General features: G+C 40.9%; 1 protein-coding gene across 1 annotated transcript; it reads right to left on the bottom strand.

The window, feature by feature from the left end:
* Positions 1 to 15,219: 15,219 nt before the first annotated feature.
* LOC144521601 (uncharacterized) lies at positions 15,220 to 21,417 on the bottom strand. Its single transcript, XM_078256156.1, has 4 exons — positions 20,409 to 21,417; positions 19,844 to 19,990; positions 17,366 to 17,467; positions 15,220 to 16,692 (listed from the first exon to the last, which is right to left on the bottom strand). The coding sequence occupies exons 1-4, from the start codon at positions 20,508 to 20,510 to the stop codon at positions 16,384 to 16,386; spliced, it is 660 nt and encodes a 219-aa protein (XP_078112282.1). The 5' UTR covers positions 20,511 to 21,417; the 3' UTR covers positions 15,220 to 16,383.
* Between the last annotated feature and the right edge of the window lie 2,217 nt (positions 21,418 to 23,634).

The following is a 23,634-nucleotide window of genomic DNA, read 5'->3' as shown; positions in this document are numbered from 1 at the left end:
TCACAATACCCCATAGATTTTCTATAGGGTTAAGGTCATGCGAGTTTGCTGGCCAATTAAGAACAGGGATACCATGGTCCTTAAACCAGGTACTGGTAGCTTTGGCAAGTCCTGTTGGAAAATGAAATCTGCATCTCCATAAAGTTGGTCAGCAGCAGGAAGCATGAAGTATTCTAAAACTTCCTGGTAGATGGCTGCGTTGACCTTGGACCTCAGAAAACACAGTGGACCAACACCAGCAGATGACATGGCACCCCAAACCATCACTGACTGTGGAAACTTTACACTGGACTTCAAGCAACGTGGATTATGTGCCTCTCCTCTCTTCCTCCAGACTCTGGGACCTTGATTTCCAAAGGAAATGCAAAATTTACATCAGGGAACATAACTTTGGACCACTCAGCAGCAGTCCAGTCCTTTTTGTCTTTAGCCCAGGCGAGACTGACGCTGTGTCTTGTTCAAGAGTGGCTTGACACAAGGAATGCGACAGCTGAAACCCATATCTTGCATACGTCTGTACGTGGTGGTTCTTGAAGCACGGACTCCAGCTGGAGTCCACTCTTTGTGAATCTCCCCCACATTTTTGAATGGGTTTTGTTTCACAATCCTCCCAAGGGTGCGGTTATCCCTATTGCGTGTACACTTTTTTCTACCACATCATTTCCTTCCCTTCGCCTCTCTATTAATGTGCTTGGACACAGAGCTCTGTGAACAGCCAGCCTCTTTAGCAATGTCCTTTTGTGTCTTGCCCTCCTTGTGTAAGGTGTCAAGTCAGCAGTCTTCCCCATGATTGTGTAGCCTACAGAACTAGACTGAGAGACCATTTAAATGCCTTTGCAGGTGTTTTGAGTTAATTAGCTGATTAGAGTGTGGCACCAGGTGTCTTCAATATTGAGCCTTGTCACAATATTCTAATTTTCTGAGATACTGAATTTGGGGTTTTCATTAGTTGTCAGTTATAATCATCAAAATTAAAAGAAATAAACACTTGACATATATCAGTCTGTGTGGAATGAATGTATACATTATACAAGTTTCACTTTTTGAATGGAATTACTGAAATAAATCAACTTTTTCATGATATTCTAATTATATGACCAGCACCTGTATATCCATTCACCCGCACTTTTGACACGGGTCCAATTGATGAAACCTGGATGAAATCCCATTTTTTCCAATGTGTGTTACAAATACTGCCAATCCATCCGATCAAATGCTTTCTCAGCATCTAAGCTGAGAAGCATTGAGGGTTCCGGTTTCTGTTTCGCCACTGAGATCACATTTAGAATTCTCCTAATGTTGCTTATCCCATGATGACCCAGTATAAACCCAGTTTGATCTGGTTTAATTAATGTATGTATACAGTTTAATTTGTAATTTGCCAATATTGTGGTTAGAATTTCCGCGTCACAGCAGAGCAAACTAATTGGTCTATAAGAGGTTAGACCATAGTCTATAACAGTTTGTAGGATCTTTACCTTCTTTGGGGGTTATGGAAATGATTGCTTCTGACCAAGATTTTGGGGGGTCGTTTCTTATAAGGGCATAATTAAATACTCTTTGTAAGAGGGGCGTAACCTCATCTTGAAAATGCTTATAAATTTCACTTGGGTATCCATCTACTCCCGGCGCCTTATTGTTCTTTAAATTTGTTATGGTTTCCTCAATTTCCTTTTTTGTGATTGGATCCCACATTGCTTTGGAATCATTTTCAGTTAATTTGGGTAAATTAATTTTTCCTAGTATGGTATTAATCCTCTGTTTTGTTGTCTGTCTCCTCTGAGTCATAAAGTGTCTCATAGTAAAAAGCTTCTGCTATGTCTTTCGGGTGGGACAGTATCTTTTTAGTAGCAGGATTCACTATCTTTGCCACTGTGCGATCTGCTTGTGCCTTGCGCAATTGAAATGCCAATAGCCTGCTGATTCATAATATTTTTGGTTGGCAAAATGTAATGCTCCCTCAGCCTTATGTGTCAATAAATCATTTGTTTGTCTATGCTGGGTAAGGGATTTCAAAGTATTCTTGACGTTTGTCTGTTTATGCTCTTCTTCTAACTCCTGTATGCGTTTTTCTAATTCTCCTTTTTCACGATCTTTTTTAATTTTGGATGACAGAGCAATTAACTTCCCCCTCAGCACAACTTTTCCCGCTTCCCATAAGGTCGATACTGAGACTTCGCCATTATCATTATGTTCCATACATTTGTTCCAGTCTGTTTTTATACTTTGAACTATCTCAGGGTGATTCAGAAGCGAAACATTCATTCTCCACTGTTTCGGTTGTTTTTCGTTCACTAAATTTATTGACATAACCACTGGACCATGGTCTGATATTGTTATGGGTTCAATGTAGCAGTCTATAACTTTATAGGCATCTCTTTTTAACACACAAAAAAAATCTATTCTGGAGTAGCCTTTGTGTAACTTTGAAAAAAAAGTGTAATCACGCTCTTTGGTTGTTTTTTTTCTTTCTGACGCCATATATCTACCAGCCCCATTTCCTCAATCATATTGCACATGGATGTTTACCTAGTTTTTGGTTCAACACACCCCTTAAAATCCCCTCCCATTATGATAATCCTTCGGCATGAGTGGATAAAAGAGCTGTGATTTCTTTAAGAAGCTGGGGTCGTCTTCATTTGGTGCGTAAATGTTTAAAAAGGATATCCTGACACCTCTGATTGTACCTGCAACCAAATTGTAGCGCCCCTTTTTGTCTTCGTACGTGTTCTCCGAAGTAAAACCGAGTGATCTATGACACAGAATTGCCTCCTCTTTTTTTTACCCTTTTCACATGAGGCACTGAAAACCTGCCCCACCCACTCCTGTCTAAGCTTTTTGTGTTCCATATCATTAAGGTGGGTCTCCTGAAGTAATGCAATTGACCATTTCAATCTTTTCAGCTGGTTCATAATTTTCTTTCTCTTTATGGGATGATTAACTCCATTTATATTGTAACTAACTACCGTCAACTTGTCCATGTTTTGTAACTTAAAATATTTTTATATAAACATGTTTAAATACTGTAATAGTATTTTCTATTTTAAAGTGTACCTTAATAGTTGTGGTCAAAACCAAATCATAAGCAGTAGTTACCTTGATGATATTATTTACCGAGAGACACAGAACATTGATAACTAAGACATAAAGTGAATTTTTTGAACATGGAAAAACTGTGAACTTCCAATACTTCAGCGGTTTGCCCCTGAAATGAAATAAACAGAGACTTAACCTTACAAATATACTCAGGGGATCTCCGCTCCCAATCTTCACTGGGCAGAGAAAAAAGTCCCTCTGGGAAGAGTGCACAAAGTGCAATAGCAACAGTCCACCAGGATGTCCCCGGAATATCCTCACATTGCCTCGATGACCGAGTGCGCCTTGTATTCGATGATAGTCTTTCATCCCCCACCCTTACACTACCGGTCAAAAGTTTGGGGTCACTTAGAAATTTCCATTCCACTCCATTACAGACAGAATACCAGCTGAGATCAGTTGCATTGTTTTTTTAATCAGGGCAGCAGTTTTCAGATTATATTATGTGTTTACATAATTGCAAAAGGGTTCTCCAATGTTGTAGACAGAAGTGGCTGAAGAAACACTTGAAATCTATGCTTTTTGGTCTAAACGTCATACCCAAATGAAAAGTGGTACAGCTCCCATATACTTTCACACTATCAGGACACAGGATGTGCCTGATATCATTGGAAAGGTAACACTCAAGTTTTTTTTTAGAAGTCTCAGGGTGATTCTAGGCCTCACTGACACAGAGTTACAGTGACTAGAATGGAAGTTTATTATTTCCATCCAAGTCATACATCTGTAAAATGATTAGAATACACTGCTGTAAACACATCTGGTGAGATACAGACAACACAAGGCCATAGTCACATGTCTCAGCCTACTACAGAAAGAAGCCAAAAGACTCAATGGATTTTATATGAATTTTTTTTCTACAGATTCTGTGTTTTTTTTATTTCCATTTGAAAAGTGCAAAGAAAAAAGCCAACAAATTAATTAATTATTTCCAATTTCCAGTTTTGTGCCACCATCCAGGAAGAGTCGTAGCTGTGCTGGGTATGGTGACTGAGCCCTGATGTTCTTTTCTTTTAACTTTTTTATTACCTCTCTGACTTTTTTCCTTTTGCTTCCAAGCCTGCAGCAGCACCTTTTGTTTCACATTAAAGTCCAGAAACCGAGCTATAATGGATCTCGGTGGTGCAGCTTTGGGCTTTGGATCGAGCGTTCTGTGCGCTCTCTCAAGTTTTATGTTGACTTCTTCTTGAAACTCTAACGAAGTGCTCAGAAAGTCTGTTAGGAAAGATATCATATCATCCTTCGCCGCGCCTTCTGGAACTCCGTAGAGCCTAATGTTGCGGCGAAGTCTGTTTTCCATGTCATCGCACTTGGCAGTGAGATTAGCCTCTCTCTGCAACAGGTAGCCCAGCGCCCTCTCCCGTCATACACCTCTGTCTTCCGTTGCACTTACTCTGTTCTCTGCATCGGTCAGTCTTCTGTGTAGCCTGTCAGTTCATTGTTTTAGTTCCTCCATGGATGACTTCACTCGTTGGAGAGATGTTTTCAAATCCCAAAAAGAGTCACTGTTCTCCTGTCGAAGTTTCCTCAGCTCCGCTAGCATCGATGAATCACCGCTAGCATCGCTGGCGAATTTCAACGGTGTAGCTTCGGCTAGCGTTAGCTGCTTGGAACCTGTTATAACGTCGTCATTTTTGCCGGCTTTCATGTCTTTTTTGCCTGTTTTCTGACTGGAACTCATTCCTCTAGGGGCCTTTTCCTGCAGTCTGGTACTCATTTGTCGTTTGTCTTTACTTTATCGGCTAATTCTTAACGGGTCTAGTGGAGCTGCAAGTTTACGCATCGGTCTACTCCATCATGTCCTCCGGAAGTCCAGCTCTCTCTTTTAAAGTGAAAATTGTTCTTTGAATTGAATCTTACTCATTTGGCCGCTATATTCTGCTTTATAAATGTGTGCTAGATTCTTCAAATTGAACAGTTTTTTTTTTAAGTGTTGTTGCTCTATTCTCCTCCTGCTGTTATTTGTATGCAGAGTTCCAGTGGATTACAAATCAGAACCTGCCCAACACATTCTATGCTGAGCTTGACCGCCATCTTCCTCAACTGATGACCTTATTCAGACAGAAGGCATCAAAAACTGGGAAGACAGCAGATGCTCTGGCTGAAGTTTTAAAAATCCACAATGAACAGGTAAATAGATTATTTCACATTTCGTAGGTTGAACCAGGTTCAATGATTCAAATGAGCTTTGTGAATTTTTCATTTAATCCACTTTGCGTTTGCCATTTGTCTGATTGCATTAAAGATGTGAACAGGTTATTTGTGGACATATGTTCTGATTGGACTGTTTAAAGGGATACTTCACCGATTAGCATTAACCTTTGTATCAGTTGAAACGCAGTAGTATTTTCGAATGACCGTGCTTCCCTCCCTCATGTCCCCCTGAGACTAGATTTCTCTGTATTGTGGGTGTGGAAAAAAGCCTCTGATGACGCAAAAATTGTCATTTAGCATCATCGGAGGCATTTTTGCCCAGAGGCTATGGACTACAGCCGCATGTTTTCAACCTGCCTATAGGGGGTGGGACTGTCACTATCCGATGCAAGACGAGCGTCAGCCATCTTGAAGCTAAGCTAAACAGGCTCTCTCTTTTCAGCAGCAAACTTTTACAACAATTATGTGCATTCAAACTACCGCACATGTGTACCACCGGGGATACATTGGTACAGATCGGAGAATATGCAGGAAACTTTATTACACACGAAATACTCGACACACTACACGAGCTTCGCCTGCTACGGAGACCAGCACCTCAGCCTGCGGTGTCACTTGATGCCGCTAGCCGGGTAAGGGGACATCAAAAGCGATGTGTGTGAAAGCGGAAACGGGGGCCAAGGGCAGGAGTTCGAGCTAGGTGGAAAGCTAACGCTAGCCGGCCACCTGTCCCATTCATCCTGCTTGCAAGTGTCCGCTCATTAGACAACAAACTGGACTACATCCAACTTCAACGAAACTCCCAACGCGAGTTCAGAGACTGCTGTGTTTTTGTTTTGTGGAAACATGGCTGAACAACAGTGTAACTGACTCCACTATCCAGCTACCAGGCCTGCTAGCCTTCCGAGCAGATGCTGCTCTGTCAGGTAAGACTCGTGGAGGTGGGCTGTGTTAACACTGACACGGACTGGTACTACACTACTGGTGGAGTTTGACTGTTAAATGCCGACCATTCTACATTACACGCAAATTCACGGCTGTGTTTATACTCGGTATTTACATCACACTAAGTGCTAATGCTACTAATGCGTTAGCTGAACTTTACGGCGCCTATAATGTGTGTGCACTAAATGTAGCCTGTTTCGTATGTCGTTTTTATGTAATATTTTAAATGTGTAACTCCATTTGAGCCACGGTGAAACGTTTCGTGTATATGGTTGAAATGACAAAACACATTTGAGTTGAAATGACTGCCTCAGTCCAGGAGGGGAGGGCTGGGAGTGGGAACCGAGTGGTGAAGCCAGTTGACTGGGGATGAGAGCGAGGTATGGAGACGATGGCTGCAGGGGAGAGACACGAGAGAGGTAAGAACAAGCATAGGATAACGATAGATAAGTCTACAAATGTTCAAAGAGAGCGCTTGTGGCGAGTGTCACCCGTGTGGCGGAGACAACGATCCAGTGAAGATAGTGGATCCGGGGTTGAAATACTGAGCTTGATTGTAGATGGCTGGCAGGTGTGCGTGGTGGGAGAGTAGTGATGGTGGAATGATGAATAGGTGTGCGTAGTCAGCTGGCAGCAGTAGGCAGGAGGGGAAGGGGAAAACACCAGAGACACAGAAAAAGGCAGGGCCAATGTGGAAAACACAAAAAAAGGAACTAGAAAACTGGAATCAAAAACCCCAACAACACAATTTAATACATATTCATCTTTCCAGCGGTGAAATATCCCTTTTAAAATCAGCTTTGTTTAGTAAACTCTTCAGTATATACAATTTAGTTTTTATCTGAATAGGAAATCCATGACATCCACACCAAGCTCAATACTGTTCTCCACGCCCTTCCTGTGTATCGGCGGGTCTTTGGTGTTTTTTGCCCTCAACGTCTCCTTCCAGGCAGCGCGGCAATGGTTATGTTTAGGGTTAAGGTTAGGGTTCGCTGCCTGGATGGCGCCGTTGGAGGCAAAAAACACCATCGAGCGTATCTGTGCGAGGACGTTTCTGGATTTTTCAGAACCTGCACAGTGAGTCTCCTTAAGTCACTAATTCCACTGTGTATTATCTAAACAGGTTATCAATATAGTAACATGTTTTAGGACTTACCTTTGTTTACTCCACCCATACAGTTTTTGTGTATGGTGTGTTTTCTTTCTCCTCACTACAAAGGAACTGTATTGGTGTTTTGTTCAATGTTCAGTAAAACAATCTCTTGTAAATGTCCTTTAGCTTGGTTTCAGTCTATCTCACACCACTTAGATTCTCTGGTAATTTGGCTGATTCATGTGTGCAGAACATGGATCTTATGTTTTTCACCTCTTACAATGAGACCCAGGTCTCATTGTAAGAGGTGAAAAAGATATTGGATTTAAATTTTTAAAGAGATTAATTATATGTCATCTGTTCTGTTCCATGTGTTAGTTTGTGATTAGTATCTCTTTTTCATTCATTCAGGACGAGTCTGATGAGCCAGAGCTTGTTGGTGTTGCAGTGGGCCTCCTTACTGTCATCAGTGACCATGACACAAGTCCAGTTCACTACCACCCTGTGAGAATCTCTGTCATCGTTGAAAGTGATGCCGTGGTCAGCCTCCCCAGACTTGGCGATGCCTTCCTGGTAATCTTTGGACTGATCTATGCATAACACCTCAGCTATCCCAAAGCACTGACCAACACTTGAATTCACGCAAAAGATTTTACTTGGTCTAGAAAGTGGTAAACTCTCACCCAGATTGCAGACCCTCAAGAATGACTTGTTTTAATGTTTTTCTCAACCATTGTGGGCTACGCAAAATGACCCACATTTCACTGTGCATTTGATACTGGTTAATGTAAAACATTTACAGTTTTAAGTGAAAATGTTCTTAAACGGTCTATAGAATTTTTGTAATTTCATCCAAATTGCTGCCCTGCTGCCTTACTCAAGAATTAGCCAGGAAGCCAAAGGCACACAGTGTTTTTTTGTTTATAGCTGTAACGAAAGATAATTAGGACCCGAGCGCCGACAGCGGCGACGACCCTATAGACCTTTTTCACGGCAGACATGTTGACATGTCATAGTAGGAAAAGCACATGTGTATTCAAAACCATTAATGATGGCTGCATTCCACTTAGGAGAGGCCCTGGCATTTTGCATGCTTACTCACTGACATAGCTTACTGGGACACTTGATGGAATTGAGCCATCGTTTTCTACTATGACAAGTCAAAATGTCTGCTGTGAAAAAGGTCCATTGGAACTGAAGTAATTATTAGGGCCGGAGCGCCGACAGCGGCGAAGGCCCTATTGAAACTGAAAGAATTATTAGGGCCGGAGCGCCGACAGCGGCGAAGGCCCTATTGAATTATTATTATTATTATTATTATTATTATTTAACTTGGTCTGTACCATCTCAACACCTTAAAGATGAAAAGCTATTAAAAGAAAAACTTTTCGTCAGACGATGTGGGCGTGGCGTGGCGGCCATTTTGAGTGTTGAGAGATGAACAAAGAAGTTGTTGTAACTTGAGTGTACGTTGTCGTACCTGCCCGAAATTTCTCAAGATTGACAAGGGTCCAGTCCTGAGGACATATGCAGGCCAATATCATAACACAATGTCATAGCGCCCCCCGCTGGCAACAGAAAATGTGCCTTATATGACAAACATCATCCGATTTACATGAAACTTATGTGATACTGAGCCATCCCCTATACTATAACCACGCCCCTTTCTCAGGCCCCCTTTCATAACATTTGTGTTGTTGAGTATTGTGTGAGGTATCATTGAACTCAGCAGAGAGTTCCTTCTTCATTGGTGATGGTTTGACCCGCCCCCTATGTTTAAGCCACCCCTCCTTTCATAAATGCTGACCCATCTAAGGTAGAGTCTTGTGTGAGGTGTCATTGAACTCAGCACAGAGTTCCTTTTTAATTGGTGATGGTTTGAACCACCCCCTATGCTTTAGCCACGCCCCCTTTCACAGCTAATGAAATGTATGACGTAGAGTCTTGTGTGAGGTATCGTTGAACTCGGCAGGGAGTTCCCTTTTCATTGGTGACGATTTGTGGTGTCTGAGTGCAAATGCACGGTCGCAAGGAGCAGAGTCCGCCAGTAACCCAGAGGCGCGAGGGCCCGTCCATCGCTGCTTGCAGCTTTAATTATTATTATTATTATTATTATTTCCTGCAAGTGAATTGGCTTTTTGAGGGGCTTACCATATTCAAAAACTCACCAAAATTGGCGGTCGCATCAAGTCTGGTGAAAATTTACGTATTTTAAGGGTTTCGGGAATAGGCACACAAAAATGGCTCGCTAGCGCCCCCTACAAAACTTAAAAAATTAAGCCCCTGCAGTGCGTTTATCGTGGACTCACGAAATTTGGTACACATATGTAGCATGTCAAGACGTACAAAGAAGCTCATTAAAGCCGTACCCTAAACCCAACAGGAAGTCCGCCATTTTGAATTGAAAGTTCGAAATTAGTGCGATTTTGGCCATTTCCACATGTCGTACTTTAACAAACTCCTCCTAGAGATTTCATCTGATCAACTTCAAATTTGGTCTGTGCCAACTTAAGACATTAAAGATGAAAAGTTATTAAAAGAAAAACTTTTCGTCATAGGACATGCTCGTGGCAGGGTGGCCATTTTGTGCGTTTCGCCATCGAAACAGGAAGTGGGTGTAACTCAAGAGTACATTGTCCAGTTGGCTCGAAACTTTTCATGATTCATAAGACTCTAACTCTGAGGACATTTACTGGACAAAACTGACTCAAAGTCATAGCGCCCCCTATTGGCAACAGGAAGTAGGCCTAAAAGTCAAGGTGCTATACTTCAACAAACTCCTCCTAGAGATTTTATCCGATGTACTTCAAATTTGGTCTGTACCATCTCAACACCAGTGACGCCCCCTTTCATAACATTTTAACCATTTAAGGTAGACCCTTGTGTGAGGTATCATTGAACTCAGCAGACAGTTTCTTTTTGATTGGTGATAGTTTGACCTGCCCCATATGCTTAAGCCACGCCCCTTTTAATAACTAATGACCTGTTTCTTGTACACTATTGTGTGAGGTATCATTGAACTCAACAGAGAGTTCCGTTTTCATTGGTCATGGTTTGGCCCACCCCCCATGATTTTGCCACGCCCCCTTTCACAGCTAATGAACTGTAAGATGTAGGGTCTTGTGTGAGGTATCATTGAGGGAGTTCCTTTTTCTTTGGTGACGATTTGCGGTGTCTGAGTGCAGCGCAAATGCACAGTCGCAAGGAGCGGCGTCCGCCACTAAACCCAATCCGCGCAGAGGCGCGAGGGCCCGTCCAACGCAGCTTGCAGCCTAATAGGGCCCGAGCACGAAAGTGCGAAAGAACCTATTGTTTTTGTGAAGATTATTTTTATTATTATTATTATTAGGGCCCAAGCAGTGAAACTGCAACGCGCTTTCATGCTTGGGCCCTAATTAAAGATGCAAGCAGCATTGGACAGGCCCTCGCGCCTCTGCTCGCGTCTGGGTTACTGGCGGACGCCGCTTCTTGCGACTGTGCATTTGCGCAGCACTCAGACACCAAAAGTGGATTGGATGATTAAAGTTTGAAGAAACAAGACAGGAGCTTCAGTAGCATGTGGAAGAACCATACACAGCCACAACAGCCTGGCACCTCCTCCTCATGCTGGTCACACACTGCTGTGGGATGGCATCCCATTCTTCAACCAGCATTTGTCGCCAACGTGGTTGTGTTGGTCCCTCTGGTACGAACATCACATCACGCCCAAGCTGATCCCAAAAGTGTTCAATGGGATTGAGGTCAGGAGCAGTGTGTGACCAAGCTGGTAACCAGCACGAGGAGGAGGTGCCAGGCTGTTGTGGCTGTGTATGGTTCTTCCACACGCTACTGAGGCTACTGTTTGTGAAATTAATAAATTGTTCAATTGCCAATATGTCTTGTTTCTTCAAACTTCAATCATCCAATCCACCAAACGAGTCAATGGCAGAATAAGCTGTTTGGCATTGGCAAAGAAGATTTGGCAAATTTTTCATGGGCGCAACCCACATACTCAGCGCTGCTGCTCATCCCACAAATGCATGTTCCTTACAAATGGGGCACCATCTGAAAGGTTACATGATATCACCTCTCTGCTACATACAAACCCTCATCTTGTCCTATGGATGTTGTCCCTACTATGCTATTTATGCTGGTTCTTACTTTTAGAGCCCTGCACGGTCAAGTTCATCCCTACATCTCTGACTTGATACAGCTTCATACTCCCACCCGTAGTCTGAGGTCATTAGGTCAGAGGCTATTAGTGGTTCCCCGCACTCATTTTAAAACTAGAGGGGGATCGATCATTTCTATTTGTTTTTAAATGTTCTTGTATTTTAATTTGTTGTATTACATTTTATTGTGAAGCACTTTGCGATTTTTATCTGTGAAAGGTGCTATACAAATACACTTTACTTACTTACAGTGTCCCATCACACCATCCACCACTACGAGGGATAACAAGGTTCCAATGCAACTGTGCACCTCTCTCTCCGGCCAAGCGGCTGCAGCGCACCCAGGCAGGTGAGTGTCTATATTTTGAGGACACAACGCACTTCATTGCCAAATGTCACAAGCAGACAAAAGACAGGGCTTGTCATAAAATATGGGGGTATCGGCGAGCCAAGATTCGATTTCTGTGCCCACGGCCCCCCACTTCCAAGTTCCTACTACATTGCTAAAGAATAATCTTTCTCTGCCATTATCCCCGCTTATTGACTCGGGGGCTGAAGATAACTTCCTCGACTATAGAGTGGTTAAACAAGCCGGTTTTCAAGTTGAGTTGCTACCCTCTCCAATCAGAGTAACAGCCATAGATGGACACCATCAGTAACCCATCGAACTGTACCTGTCAGCTTTATTCTGTCCGGCAATCACCGTGAAAAGATTAGTTTCAAACTCATGTGCACTGCTACCAATCCTCGGTTTTCCTTGGTTAAGACTCCAAAATCCACATATTGATTGACAAAAACAACAGATCCTCAGCTGGAGTACTCACGCCGCTTGTCTGCTATCCACTGTACCTCCTGCAGAAGGCGCACCTATTCCACCTCGTAAGCCTCCTGACCTCATATCAGTCCCCAAGGACTACTCGGACCTGGCTGAGGTTTTCAGCAAGGTTAAAGCACTCTCGCTACCCCCTCATAAACCGTACGACTGCGCCATTGGTTTGCTTCCGGGTGCTCCTCTGCCGCAGAGTTGTTTACACAACCTATCCCGGCCTGAGAGAGTAACCATGGAAAAGTACTAGGGCTGGGCGATAAATCGATTTTATCAATAAATTCGAATTTTTTTTTTACTTACTTTTTTATTTTGAACATACATACACACAACACATACATTAGGAACGCATATTAGGAGACACTCGTACAGTTTCAGTTCTAACAAATAATCATGCCCTCACCTCCTATCTTCAAATTCTTTCTTTCTCTCTTAAAAGGAGGGAACATGAGCAACATGTAGCAATGAGTACATACCTTTACTGTCAACTGTACTGCAATAGGTGTACAAATACAACTAAAGTGGAAGAAAAAAAAGAGGTGACTAAAGTGACATTATCTGTATTACTGGTAACCATGTAATACGCCACATTGCAAAGTGTGTTTAAAAGCTGTTGCTACCAAAGGTAGCAGCACAACAAAAGTATTCCAGCATCTTAAACATAGGCATACAGCCGAGTGGGAGGTGTGTGCCTCTCAAACAAACAAGACCGCAGTTCAAACACACCCACAAAAAAACAAACTAAAGTCTTAGAAAGATTTTCAAATTGTATCCCCTATGACAAGAAAGAGCCTCGGTGGAAAGCAATCATGGATGCAGTGGCGAAATAATATAGAAAAAAAGAGATATGGTGCCCATATACACTGTGAAAAAGCCTGGGTTTATTAACATGCTTAAAGTTCTCGATCCCAGGTATGTGCTACCAAGCCGCAAAATTTTGCCGAAGTTGCCTTGCCTCACCTGTACAACAGTACTCATGAAAAGATTGCTAGAGAGCCGGAGGGATGTTGTTTTACTCCACCACAACAGACCTGTGGTCCAGTCGAACGATGCATCCCTATATGAGTTTGACTGTGCATTTTATTGACAACTGGACTCTGCGAAGCATCTGCCTTCAAACAGCTTCCTTTCCCGATGACCATAAAGGTGAAATAATTGCGCATGGGGACTAAAAGATGCTCTGAGCTCCTGGAACCTTGATGAAGACCGACTCATCTGTATGACAACAGACAGTGGCACCAACATAATAAAAGCTCTGAGAGACAATGAGTGGCCCAACCTCCAGTGCTTTGGACATAAACGCTATAGAGTCTAATGGCTATGCGTTCGAACAGCCCAATGCATGTTGTAATTAATGCAATTTAATTAAATCAATACATATTTCCACAAAATATGCATGATTAATCATAATGGTATACAGTGTGTGTACGCCCTAATAACGTGGAAATGTGAAAAAGACTTGTTTTGACACTGACCAAAAGTGACACTAAAATGGTTTTCTTTGTTTTCTTTCTTTATTGTACAGAGAATGGTGTGAAGGACCCACGAATCGATCGTGCCATTGGGGTTTGTAAAAAGGCAGTTGCTGCCTTTTCCTATAGTTGGAAGAAAAGACGAGAGATGGGTGAAGTACAGGCTGAGCTTGGCCTACCCACTCATCAGCTGGTAACGGAGTTCCCGACCAGATGGGGTATACGTCAACAAATGATAGAGAGATTTCTCGAACAGGAGAATGCCATAGTCCATGTCCTGGGGTCTGACAAGAAAAGCCGTCATCTTGTGCCCACTTGGCAAGATATTGAGGTTTTAGAGTCTGTAAATAAAGCTGTCAAGCCACTCCAAGAATTTACAGACGCCCTGTCCGGGGAGGCTTATGTCAGTGTCTCCTACATTAAACCGGTGCTGCATTTGTTCAAAACCAATCTCCTACAGCCAGAGAAGGAAGACACCAATCTCACTAAAATAATAAAAAGAAACATAATGCGGTCCTTGATGACAAATACAGCGACCCTGTGAAGAATGAACTCTTGGACATGTCCTCACTGATGGACCCCAGGTTCCGTACAACCTACATTGACCTAGACAAGGTGGAACAAGTCAAGAAAAGAGCGGTCACTGAGCTGATGTGTCTGCCTGTTGAAAAAAGTACACCACAGCAGCCTGGTCCAGCTGTGCAGGTGTGCCAAGGAGAAGCACAGCCTCCGCCCAATAAGAAAATTACTTTAGCTGCTTTCTTCAAGACGAATGTGCCAGAGCCATCTTCTCACCAATCAGAGGCGGTGAAAGTAGAGACAGAGCTGGCAACCTACCTACTGACCCCTGAGGTAGACCCAGACACTGATCCACTTCAGTGGTGGAAGCATCACGAACCAAACTTCCCAAGGCTCAGTAATCTGGCCAAAAAATAATTGTCTGTCCCTGCTACAAGTGCCCCATCAGAGAGGCTTTTCAGTGTGGGAGGGGGCATTGTTACATGTAACCGGGCATGCCTCAAGCCAGAGGTAGTATACAGGCTTCACCGTAAAAAATGTGTCCAATGGTTACTTAAAAAATGTATGGCAACAAAGTGACACGTAATATAATTGAATAGATTTTAAGTTCTTCAACTTTGATTAACAAGTATTGAATAAATTAAATAAATATAAACAAAACAAATGAGTACATGTTCATAAAAGCAACACTTAAAATGTGTTGGATTTAGTAATAGCCTACAAAATTATAAGTTATATAGCCAAACATTTTTGAGTAAATCCAAATCAGTTTCACAAAGATAATCATCATAATAAGTATCTGAGCAAAAGTAATTCAGATTTACTAAATATCTAGGAGAAATTACTTTAGATTTACTAAATATCTGGATAAAAATAAGTTGTATTCACTAACATAAAATAAATTATATTAACTAATATTTTAGCACATTGTTCCCCTAATTCAACACATTTACACTATGTTTCTTATTTATCCATACCTAAATGAATTGTTTACATTGAAGTATTAATTGGTACCACATTACTTTCAATCTATTCAATTATATTGCATGTCACTTTGTTGCCATCCTTTTTCTATGTATAATACACTCAATATCATGCCTTCTTGGTGCCACAGGTAACTTAAATTGGGTTAATAAATCATCATGCATAATAAGAACAGCAGGTAAACATTTATTTGTCCATTTTTTTCTAAACATGTTTTTTTCTAAACATCTAACATTTTTCAAGTTGTTTAGTGCAAAATGCCAAAATACAACAATAAAACACTGAGAGAGGCTATAAGAAAACAAAGGCAGAAACCATGTATGTGTACAATAGGGACACAATATAATAGCATTTGGGATTCTTTTTAATACATGTTTAATCATTTAATGGTGTTTAATTTCTGCTACATCATTGGCTTAAATTATCCACAGTGATTTGTGATGTGATTTAAGGTTTAGTCCTGTTAGTGTATTTAAATTAAGACAATGTTTTCAGTATGCCAATTGTACTTACATTTTCATTTATGTGCCAATTGAAAACGTCAGGGCCATTATGTTTTTCAAAGGCTACAAGTAATTGATTAATATCACATGGAGTCTGGGATAAGGAAAAGTAATTCCATTAGCCTTACTTCTTTACTATTTGCTAAAATAGGACTCACTTAACATAAACAATCACATTAATTTGTTCAAATTCCTCAATTAAAACATGTCATATTTGCATCCCTGGTGTGCACAGAGGAATCACAAGGTACAATAACTGCTGCCTGTGGCAATACAAATTCAAAAACACAATGCCACTCCCGTAAAATGAGTATGATTAGGTTAGATGTTGCACTGAAAATCAATATTTTTTAGTTACTTAGCAGTTGAAAAGAAAATGCCCAAACCTTCATCAAGTGGAAGCAAGTTAAGAACAATCAGGGTAGCGTGAACAATCTTTATGGTGTCTAATTTGGTCACTTTTATGAAGACTAAAGTAATCTTCAAATTCCAAGTCCAAATACTAAAGACTGAACTCATCAGAAATTCCAAAGGTCTCCTTCAGTAACAGTTTGCAGTTCCTTCACAGTGAGTGGGTACCCATGTGACAGTTTTGACAGTGAGTTAATTGTTCCCTGTCATTCTGCGAGGGTCCCTTTTCTTAAGCTAGTAGCTTATTCTTGAGGCTGTTCACTTTTGGGGACAGCTTTGAACAATCCAGCTCAAGGAGGAGTTTCTGGAAGACTTCAAGCGTGTACCTGAGCTCCTTGGGATAGGCAAGATTCACTGCATATGCCAAGCCAATGACCATGGAGCAAGCCCTTGGAAAGTTACCCAGAGCAGTCAGAACTTTCACGCCCTCTACTACGATACCGATGTCATCAGGACCCTCTGGCGTAGTAGTCTTGATGTTGTAGATTTTAGTCCTTTGTACAGCAAGGTCCTGCGACATACTGTCTTCATCAGCGTCCTGAAATAGCAACAACATTGGGTATTTCAGACTGTACCACCAAAGGACAAGGTTCCAATTGAACAACTCCCAAATTGGCTGTTGCACATGATGCACTTCCGTTACGTAATAAAATCTGAGATAATGTACTTCCATAAGCATATTTTCATGCCAGGTAAGTTAAAAAGGATCTAATCAGCTCACCACCACATGAAAACAATTCAATGACACCAGAGATGATGGTCTGAATTTAGTCACAGTTGTAAATATTTGTAAAATTTTGGAAATTAAATCAATTCATCGCTACAGAAATGAATTTCTTCATGGCACTTGTCTGTGCACTTTGTGATCCGTTGCACACCTGTTATTCTACATTCACTAACACAGGCTGGTCACCTAGTGAGCCTCGTTTCTGGGAGTATTATACTGTAGTCTTTTTCTTGGTGCATATCTATGATGTTAAATTAACCTTAGCCAGCCAATCAGCAGCATTATTAGCTCTAGGTACAAGCATGCTGCATGCATATAGGCTCACTGACACTGATGAGATTTACTCCTTATGCATCAAATTTGGTACCGAATGACCAGGCACTTTTCAATACTTGTCAGTATCGAAGCAATGTGGCTGTCGATACCCAGCCCTAGAGATGAGACAGATTACCTTCTTTATATTTTAACGTGTTCTTCAACTTACATCATACTCCTTTAAGAGATGACCTGTGGATTCCCCAAGGTACACCATCAAACACCGAATGACAACATCTCTGGTCATGCTGATGCTATGGTTGCTTGAAGCCTGAAATTACAAACGTAAACATAATTCAAGTTCATGGTGTAAAAATCATTTAATGACAAAACTTCTTAAACAGGGCTCCAGACTAACTTTTTTCACCTCCGTCCCTGAACCGTCCTGAAAAACAATTTAACCGTCCTGAAGTTAATGTAAAGCATCCAAAAATCAAAATGTTATTTCTTTATTATCCTCTATAGTTGTTAGTGACATAATAAATGATTATAAATTGATAAAATAAATAATATTTATTTTGCTTGATTCAAACAAAAAGATTTATAAACAAAACTGAAAAGTTATCTGTTGGGGCACCTTTTTACCTTGATGATAAATTATTTATTTTCAATTCAGTTATAAACTCCTGGACTTTGTTTCAGCAGGTTTTCTGCTCAGGTTCAAAACTTTCTGCACATTCAGAATCTCTCCCACATATCTGTGTTCTCGGACATGTCCAGAGGAAAATCATAATATTATGAGACTAACATCATTATTTAATGAGAATTCATAATATTTTATAATATAAGTCTACCTGACCTATACTCAGCTGTGCTCCCCTTCAGACTGTACTGAATGAGACAAGTGCACTTCATTGGAGGTACAAACCGAAACCAACACTTCAGGCATCAGGCAGAAATCGCGGCACAAATCCTCACGTTAACTTCTGCAGCTCCCATAAAGTGCAGTTCACAGTCCCAAACAGAGCCAGATTGTGCTTCAGGTTTTAGATATTTATAATGCAAAACTCTACCAGCGAGTCTGCTGGCTGCGTCTGAGCGCGTGCGGGTTACTTTACAATCACGGCGTATGCCGAGTTGCATTAGCTGGGTGGAGATGATTCTTGCCGCTAGTCAACGTTATCAGAATATAGATTTGTTTTTCACTGCATGAGAAGATTGATGTGTGTCACTTAACGCTAGCCTACACAGCATGATTGCGAGGTCAGCAAGCCGTTTGTGAATGAGAGAATCAATGGACCTGTACGGCGGGAACAGGTGAGCAGCCAGCCTCCTGTATGAGTCCAGCCTGACTGTAGTAACAGCGTGAGAAGATGGCCTCCGTTGTAGTCAGCACTCGGTCGGTTCAGTTTGTCATTTGCTAAGTGATAGTAATAAATAAGCACACACACGATCCCTTTCGCCCTAGAGGCGTCCTACAGAATATTTCTCTTCGTCCCAAACACATTTTCTATCGTCCCCAGGACAACAGGACGCCGTTAGTCTTGAGCCCTGTTAAAGCTGCAGCTTTTAACACCAGGGGGCTTACATTACTGCTAAACAAAATGTCTTAGGGACCAATCCAGTGAAACAAAGGTTTTGGTCCCAGCAAACTAACAGTGCATATAAACTCCCATAAAACCAAAACATTTTTACACCTTGTGTTTTGTATGGATAAAACAAACAAGACATAACATGTCAATCGGTGAGCTTTAGATGTGCTGGTAGGCAAATCTTGTAACCTTTGGACAGAGCCAGACTAGCCGTTCCTCAGTGTATTCCTTTAAGCAGTAAGTACACAGAGCTGAGTGATAACTGGCGCTAAACGAGTTGCTATATGGTTATGTAAACCATATATGTTGAACATTATTTGTAGATGACCGCAGCAGACATTTTCAATAAATTGTTTAGTGTTTCAAAAAGATATACCTAAATATAGTATGATTACTATAATATGCTTCAAATGGCTGTTAATCACATAACCATTGCAGGTTGAGGGTTTTGGTGTCCAATCAACAACATGGAACAGAATCAGTCATGTCAAAGCACTACTTTGCAAGTCTCAAACATGTGCCATTGGTTGTGAGTGATAGTGTATATTCAGTGGTCACTTTAAATTTGTGCACCTGTACAATTTAATGCAGTTCAATACAATTGTTCTGCCATAAAGTCTCCTTTTATGATGGATATAATGTTCCGTTTTTGTTCACACGGTCAGAGAGGTGTTAATAATGTATATGTTTTAACATTGAGCTTATTACTATTGGAAGATTTTCTACTGGACTATTGGGAGGTGTTACTAATATTCCAACCCCACGTGTATGTAAATATGCAGTACAAAGAATTACAAACACACTTCAGTACAATGCCGTCCAGTATAGCACCGCTTTTAACTATGACCTCAATAATAAACATATAATTGAATGTACACCTTTCTGACAATGTCAACAAAAACTGAACAATATAAACTTGAATAATTATGTATCTAATAAAGTGACCACTGAGTGTAAACAAACTATTTTTAAAAATGTTAGCTATTATTTAATTCTCTTTATCAGAGAGAATCACAGGCTAACATTACCTCCTGCAGATTTAAGTAATAAGTGCATTATATTCCAGCAGTTTGATTACAAAATAATATACAAACATAATAGTCATTTAAGGTTACCTTGAGTAGGATGGCCTGCAACCTCAACCCCATGGTTCCACCTTTGGAGTGGAAGATGTTCAGAAGCCTCGGAGTGTATTCATCCAGCTTAGACATGAACTTTGATTCAAGATGTACCATTGTGATTCTGTGAAACTCATCCTGGATCTGAAAGATAAGTAATACATACATTACATATTGTACATATTGTTCTTGTAACTCTAGCAAGAAGCAATCTTATTCTGATGATGATATTATGACCTTCATGTACATTCTGGGTTAAATCATCTGACTGTGCAGCATGTTAATATATTTTGGCTAGCATACTACAATCTTCAGTGTTGGTAGTTTCTCACATGCACTCACAAAGATTATTTCTTATTTATATCTGTTAGAAACTGTACAGTTATATAATGCAACAAAATCTAAATCATTCTGGAATTTGACCTTGAAAATATGATTTGGAAAATAGTTGACAATAACATAACACACGTTTTCTATTTATGAGCTAAATATGCAAAACCACCAGTGCAGTCCTTCACAGTGGACTAGAAATATTTCAAATTAGCATGTGCTTGTAACTCACTTGAGAGGGCTCAAATAGAGCAGGCCATCTGGTTTTGATGTCCTCTATGCTTTGTGATAGGTTGATGATTTCATTTCTACTGTGTGCAAATGTTTTGGCCATTTTTTCTTTGATCAATTTGTTGTTGTCCCTTTTTCTTACTTCAGTAAGCAACTGAATCCTCTCTTGTTCTTAACTTTTTTCATCCTCTCCTGCTGGGTAAGGGGGGAGGTAGTTTACCTCTGCCTTTCGAGGTTTTTTTACACTCTTTGCAGACTTCTGGTTTGCTGGGCTCTTGTGTTTCAGTGCATTACACATCACCTCAGGAACACCATAGCCTCGGAGTTTGGTGCGATAATTTGCCATCTTGTATTTGATGCTTTGTTGCCATCCATAGTAACCTGAGATGGAGCCGGGTTCCTTAAGACAAGGATACTTACTGACAAGTGCCTCAGCAACATCACTTATCTGTGCACTTGATGGATAGGCTGTATATGTATATATAGTTTCAGCCAGCTTCTCAAGTATGTCTGTCTTGATCTTTGAGGTACTCACAAGTGTTCCATTCTTCTTGTAGTCTTCAGTGTCCCTTTCAAGGTACATCTCAGTTTCATATGCAAACCCTGGAATGGTGAACTGCTTTGGCCACCCTTGACATCGTTCTGTAGTATTTCGCCTAGACAGGATAATGGTCCTGTGAAGAAGACGTTCCAGCAGATGAGTCTGCATAAGATGCAGAGTCACAGTCTGTTGACTGTTGATCAAAGGAACTGCCCAAACTTTCATCAAGTGGAAGCAAGGATAATTGGGGCAGTGTGAACAATCTTTATGGTGTCTTTGTGTTTAATTTGGTAACTTGTATGAAGAGTAAAGTAATCTTCAAATTCTGAGTCCAAATACTGAAGACTGAACTCATCAGAAATTCCAAAGGTCTCCTTCACAACAGTTTGCAGCTCCTCCACAGTGGGTGGGATTCCTGATGGAAGGACCAACTTCTCAACTCGGTCATTAAGTATTACTCTGAGCTTGGCCTCCATCTCTGCCAGATTGACAAGAATGTGAAAGGACAAAAGTTCAATAGCAAGCAGAAAGCAAAAACATGACACTAGACTTAACAATGAATAATGTAATTAAGAGCCTGGTGTGTGCCACCAGAATAAATAGATAGACGCTCTTCAAATAAAGGTTATATCAGTAGGATGCCAATAAAATGAAATCCACTACGCGTATTCACACGAAACGCGTATTCACACGAAAAAAAAGGATCATAATACCTATATATGTATACGGTCTGTCTTTCTGGTATTTATTTTGGTCTTATTATTCTATAAGAAGTTCCATTGCCTAAATTAGATTTATTCTGTTTTGTGGAGACACGTTGTTGACAGAATTTGGATATACTGAGCATGACATGCTAACATAATAGCTAGTGTTAAATCTGTTGTTGCAAACAGACGGACGAAGCCTCCGGCAGCGCAAAGTCCGCACCATGCTCTAATTTACTGACCTCAGACGCAGCTCGCCGGTGTAATCTGTCAGCACGTGCTGAAACCAGTTTGAAGGTATACTCCGACAGAAAAAAAACTGAGAAAGTTTATGCCATCTGCTGTTGTGCCTTGTTGTATGTTACCGTGAATTGAGACATGAAACTGCGTGGCTAACATTACTTAACATGGAGCCTCTGTGAACTTGGGATTAGCAAACCCTCCATAGCGTCCACAAAACACAGTAACAGACTGACGTTAGCTAACTTAGCTTGTTACGGCAGAGGAGGGGTGGAGGCGCAGGCCGATGCCAGGAAAATTGTCAAGAGTAGAATATGTTAGCTGGTATCTTAAAGGCCATTATCTATAACCTTATACTTGGAAAAGTCACATGAAATTGTGATATTTAACCGACTACTTTTTCAGTCATTCATTGCCATGCTTTTAGTCTAAACATTAGGCAGTATCACTGTAACGTTAACTTAGGCTAACATATCTTTATTTTCACTTTCAGCCAGTAAAGTTGGACTGTTGTGTAACTTGCAGCAATGCAAAACAATGTTCAACTGCTAACTGTTACAGCAACTCGTTGTAAAATGTTTACAAGTTACAATAATTAAACAAGTCTTACCTTTGGGAAAATGGCAGTATCTGAAATGTTCGATGACGATGTCCATGTGGCTGAAAATAGCTGGAGCGGAAGTGTTAGGTGATTAAATCCAAAGACCTCCCAATTAGTAAAATGTATTAATTTTCTGCATCTTTGACTTTCCCGATAAAATATCATTAAATTCTTCTTAATGATTCACAGCTGATTTTATTCAAACAAAACTGAGTAAAATGTAATTGATAAATAAATAAAATTTGTTGAATTCAGCTCAATGTGATTCCAAACTGCAAATAGTCATTTTTATTATGTATATGTTACTAATGTTTGATTACTAAATATTAATTAACACCATTCTCAGTTTTTACAGTGTTGTCTTCCTGGCTAAAAATGCATAAAAGAAGAATGTTGAAACTCAAGTAATTTCTTTGTCAGTAGTTTGTTTGGTGTTTTTTTAAGCCATATCGCCCAGCCCTAAGAAGTATATTAGTGAAACGTTGGCAGGTGGGAGCTGGCTTCTTTTTTGTTGAGAAGATAAAACATTACATCCCTGCATAGACTTCCGAGGCTTAAATAACATCACGGTCAAGAACAAATACCCCTTGCCGCTCATTAAAGGTGCTCTAAGCGATGTTGGGTGACGGCACTTCTTGTTGACGTTCGAAGTATTTTTGAACAAAACGAGGCTAGCTCGCCCCTCCCTCCTCCTCATCCCGTCCCCTCTCCCTCCCTTCTGTGCTTCCTTGCACTTACCACCCAACCCCCACCCCCAAGTCCTTCTTGTCGGTTATTGGCTGGAACGCTGGAAGACTTATGTTTCGTGGTGCAGGTTGGCACAGTTTGTTTTTGTTGCCGTTTGTGGAGCCTGGGCTGTCTACACAGACCGCGGTTTTTTACAGTGTGTTCAGGGGACAGGCAGCTTGCGGATAGTGAGGAGATGAGTCACGGGGCGGAAGTAGATTTTATTTAAGCATGTTTTTATTTGGAGTTGCTGTGTTTTTACTATTTGCTGTGTTTTCTTATCTTTTATATTGCATGTTTTTATTTTGAAACGTGTGGTGTGTGTTTTTAAATGTTGTTTTACTTCCGCCAGTGGACATTAGTAATTAGGATTTAAGGACTTGCACCTGGGAGCCAGAGCATGGGTTGACTGGTT

The sequence above is a fragment of the Sander vitreus genome, chromosome 8 (genome assembly GCF_031162955.1).
Source record: "Sander vitreus isolate 19-12246 chromosome 8, sanVit1, whole genome shotgun sequence".
NCBI classification, from domain to species: domain Eukaryota; kingdom Metazoa; phylum Chordata; class Actinopteri; order Perciformes; family Percidae; genus Sander; species Sander vitreus.
This window is presented reverse-complemented; position numbering and strand designations above follow the sequence as displayed.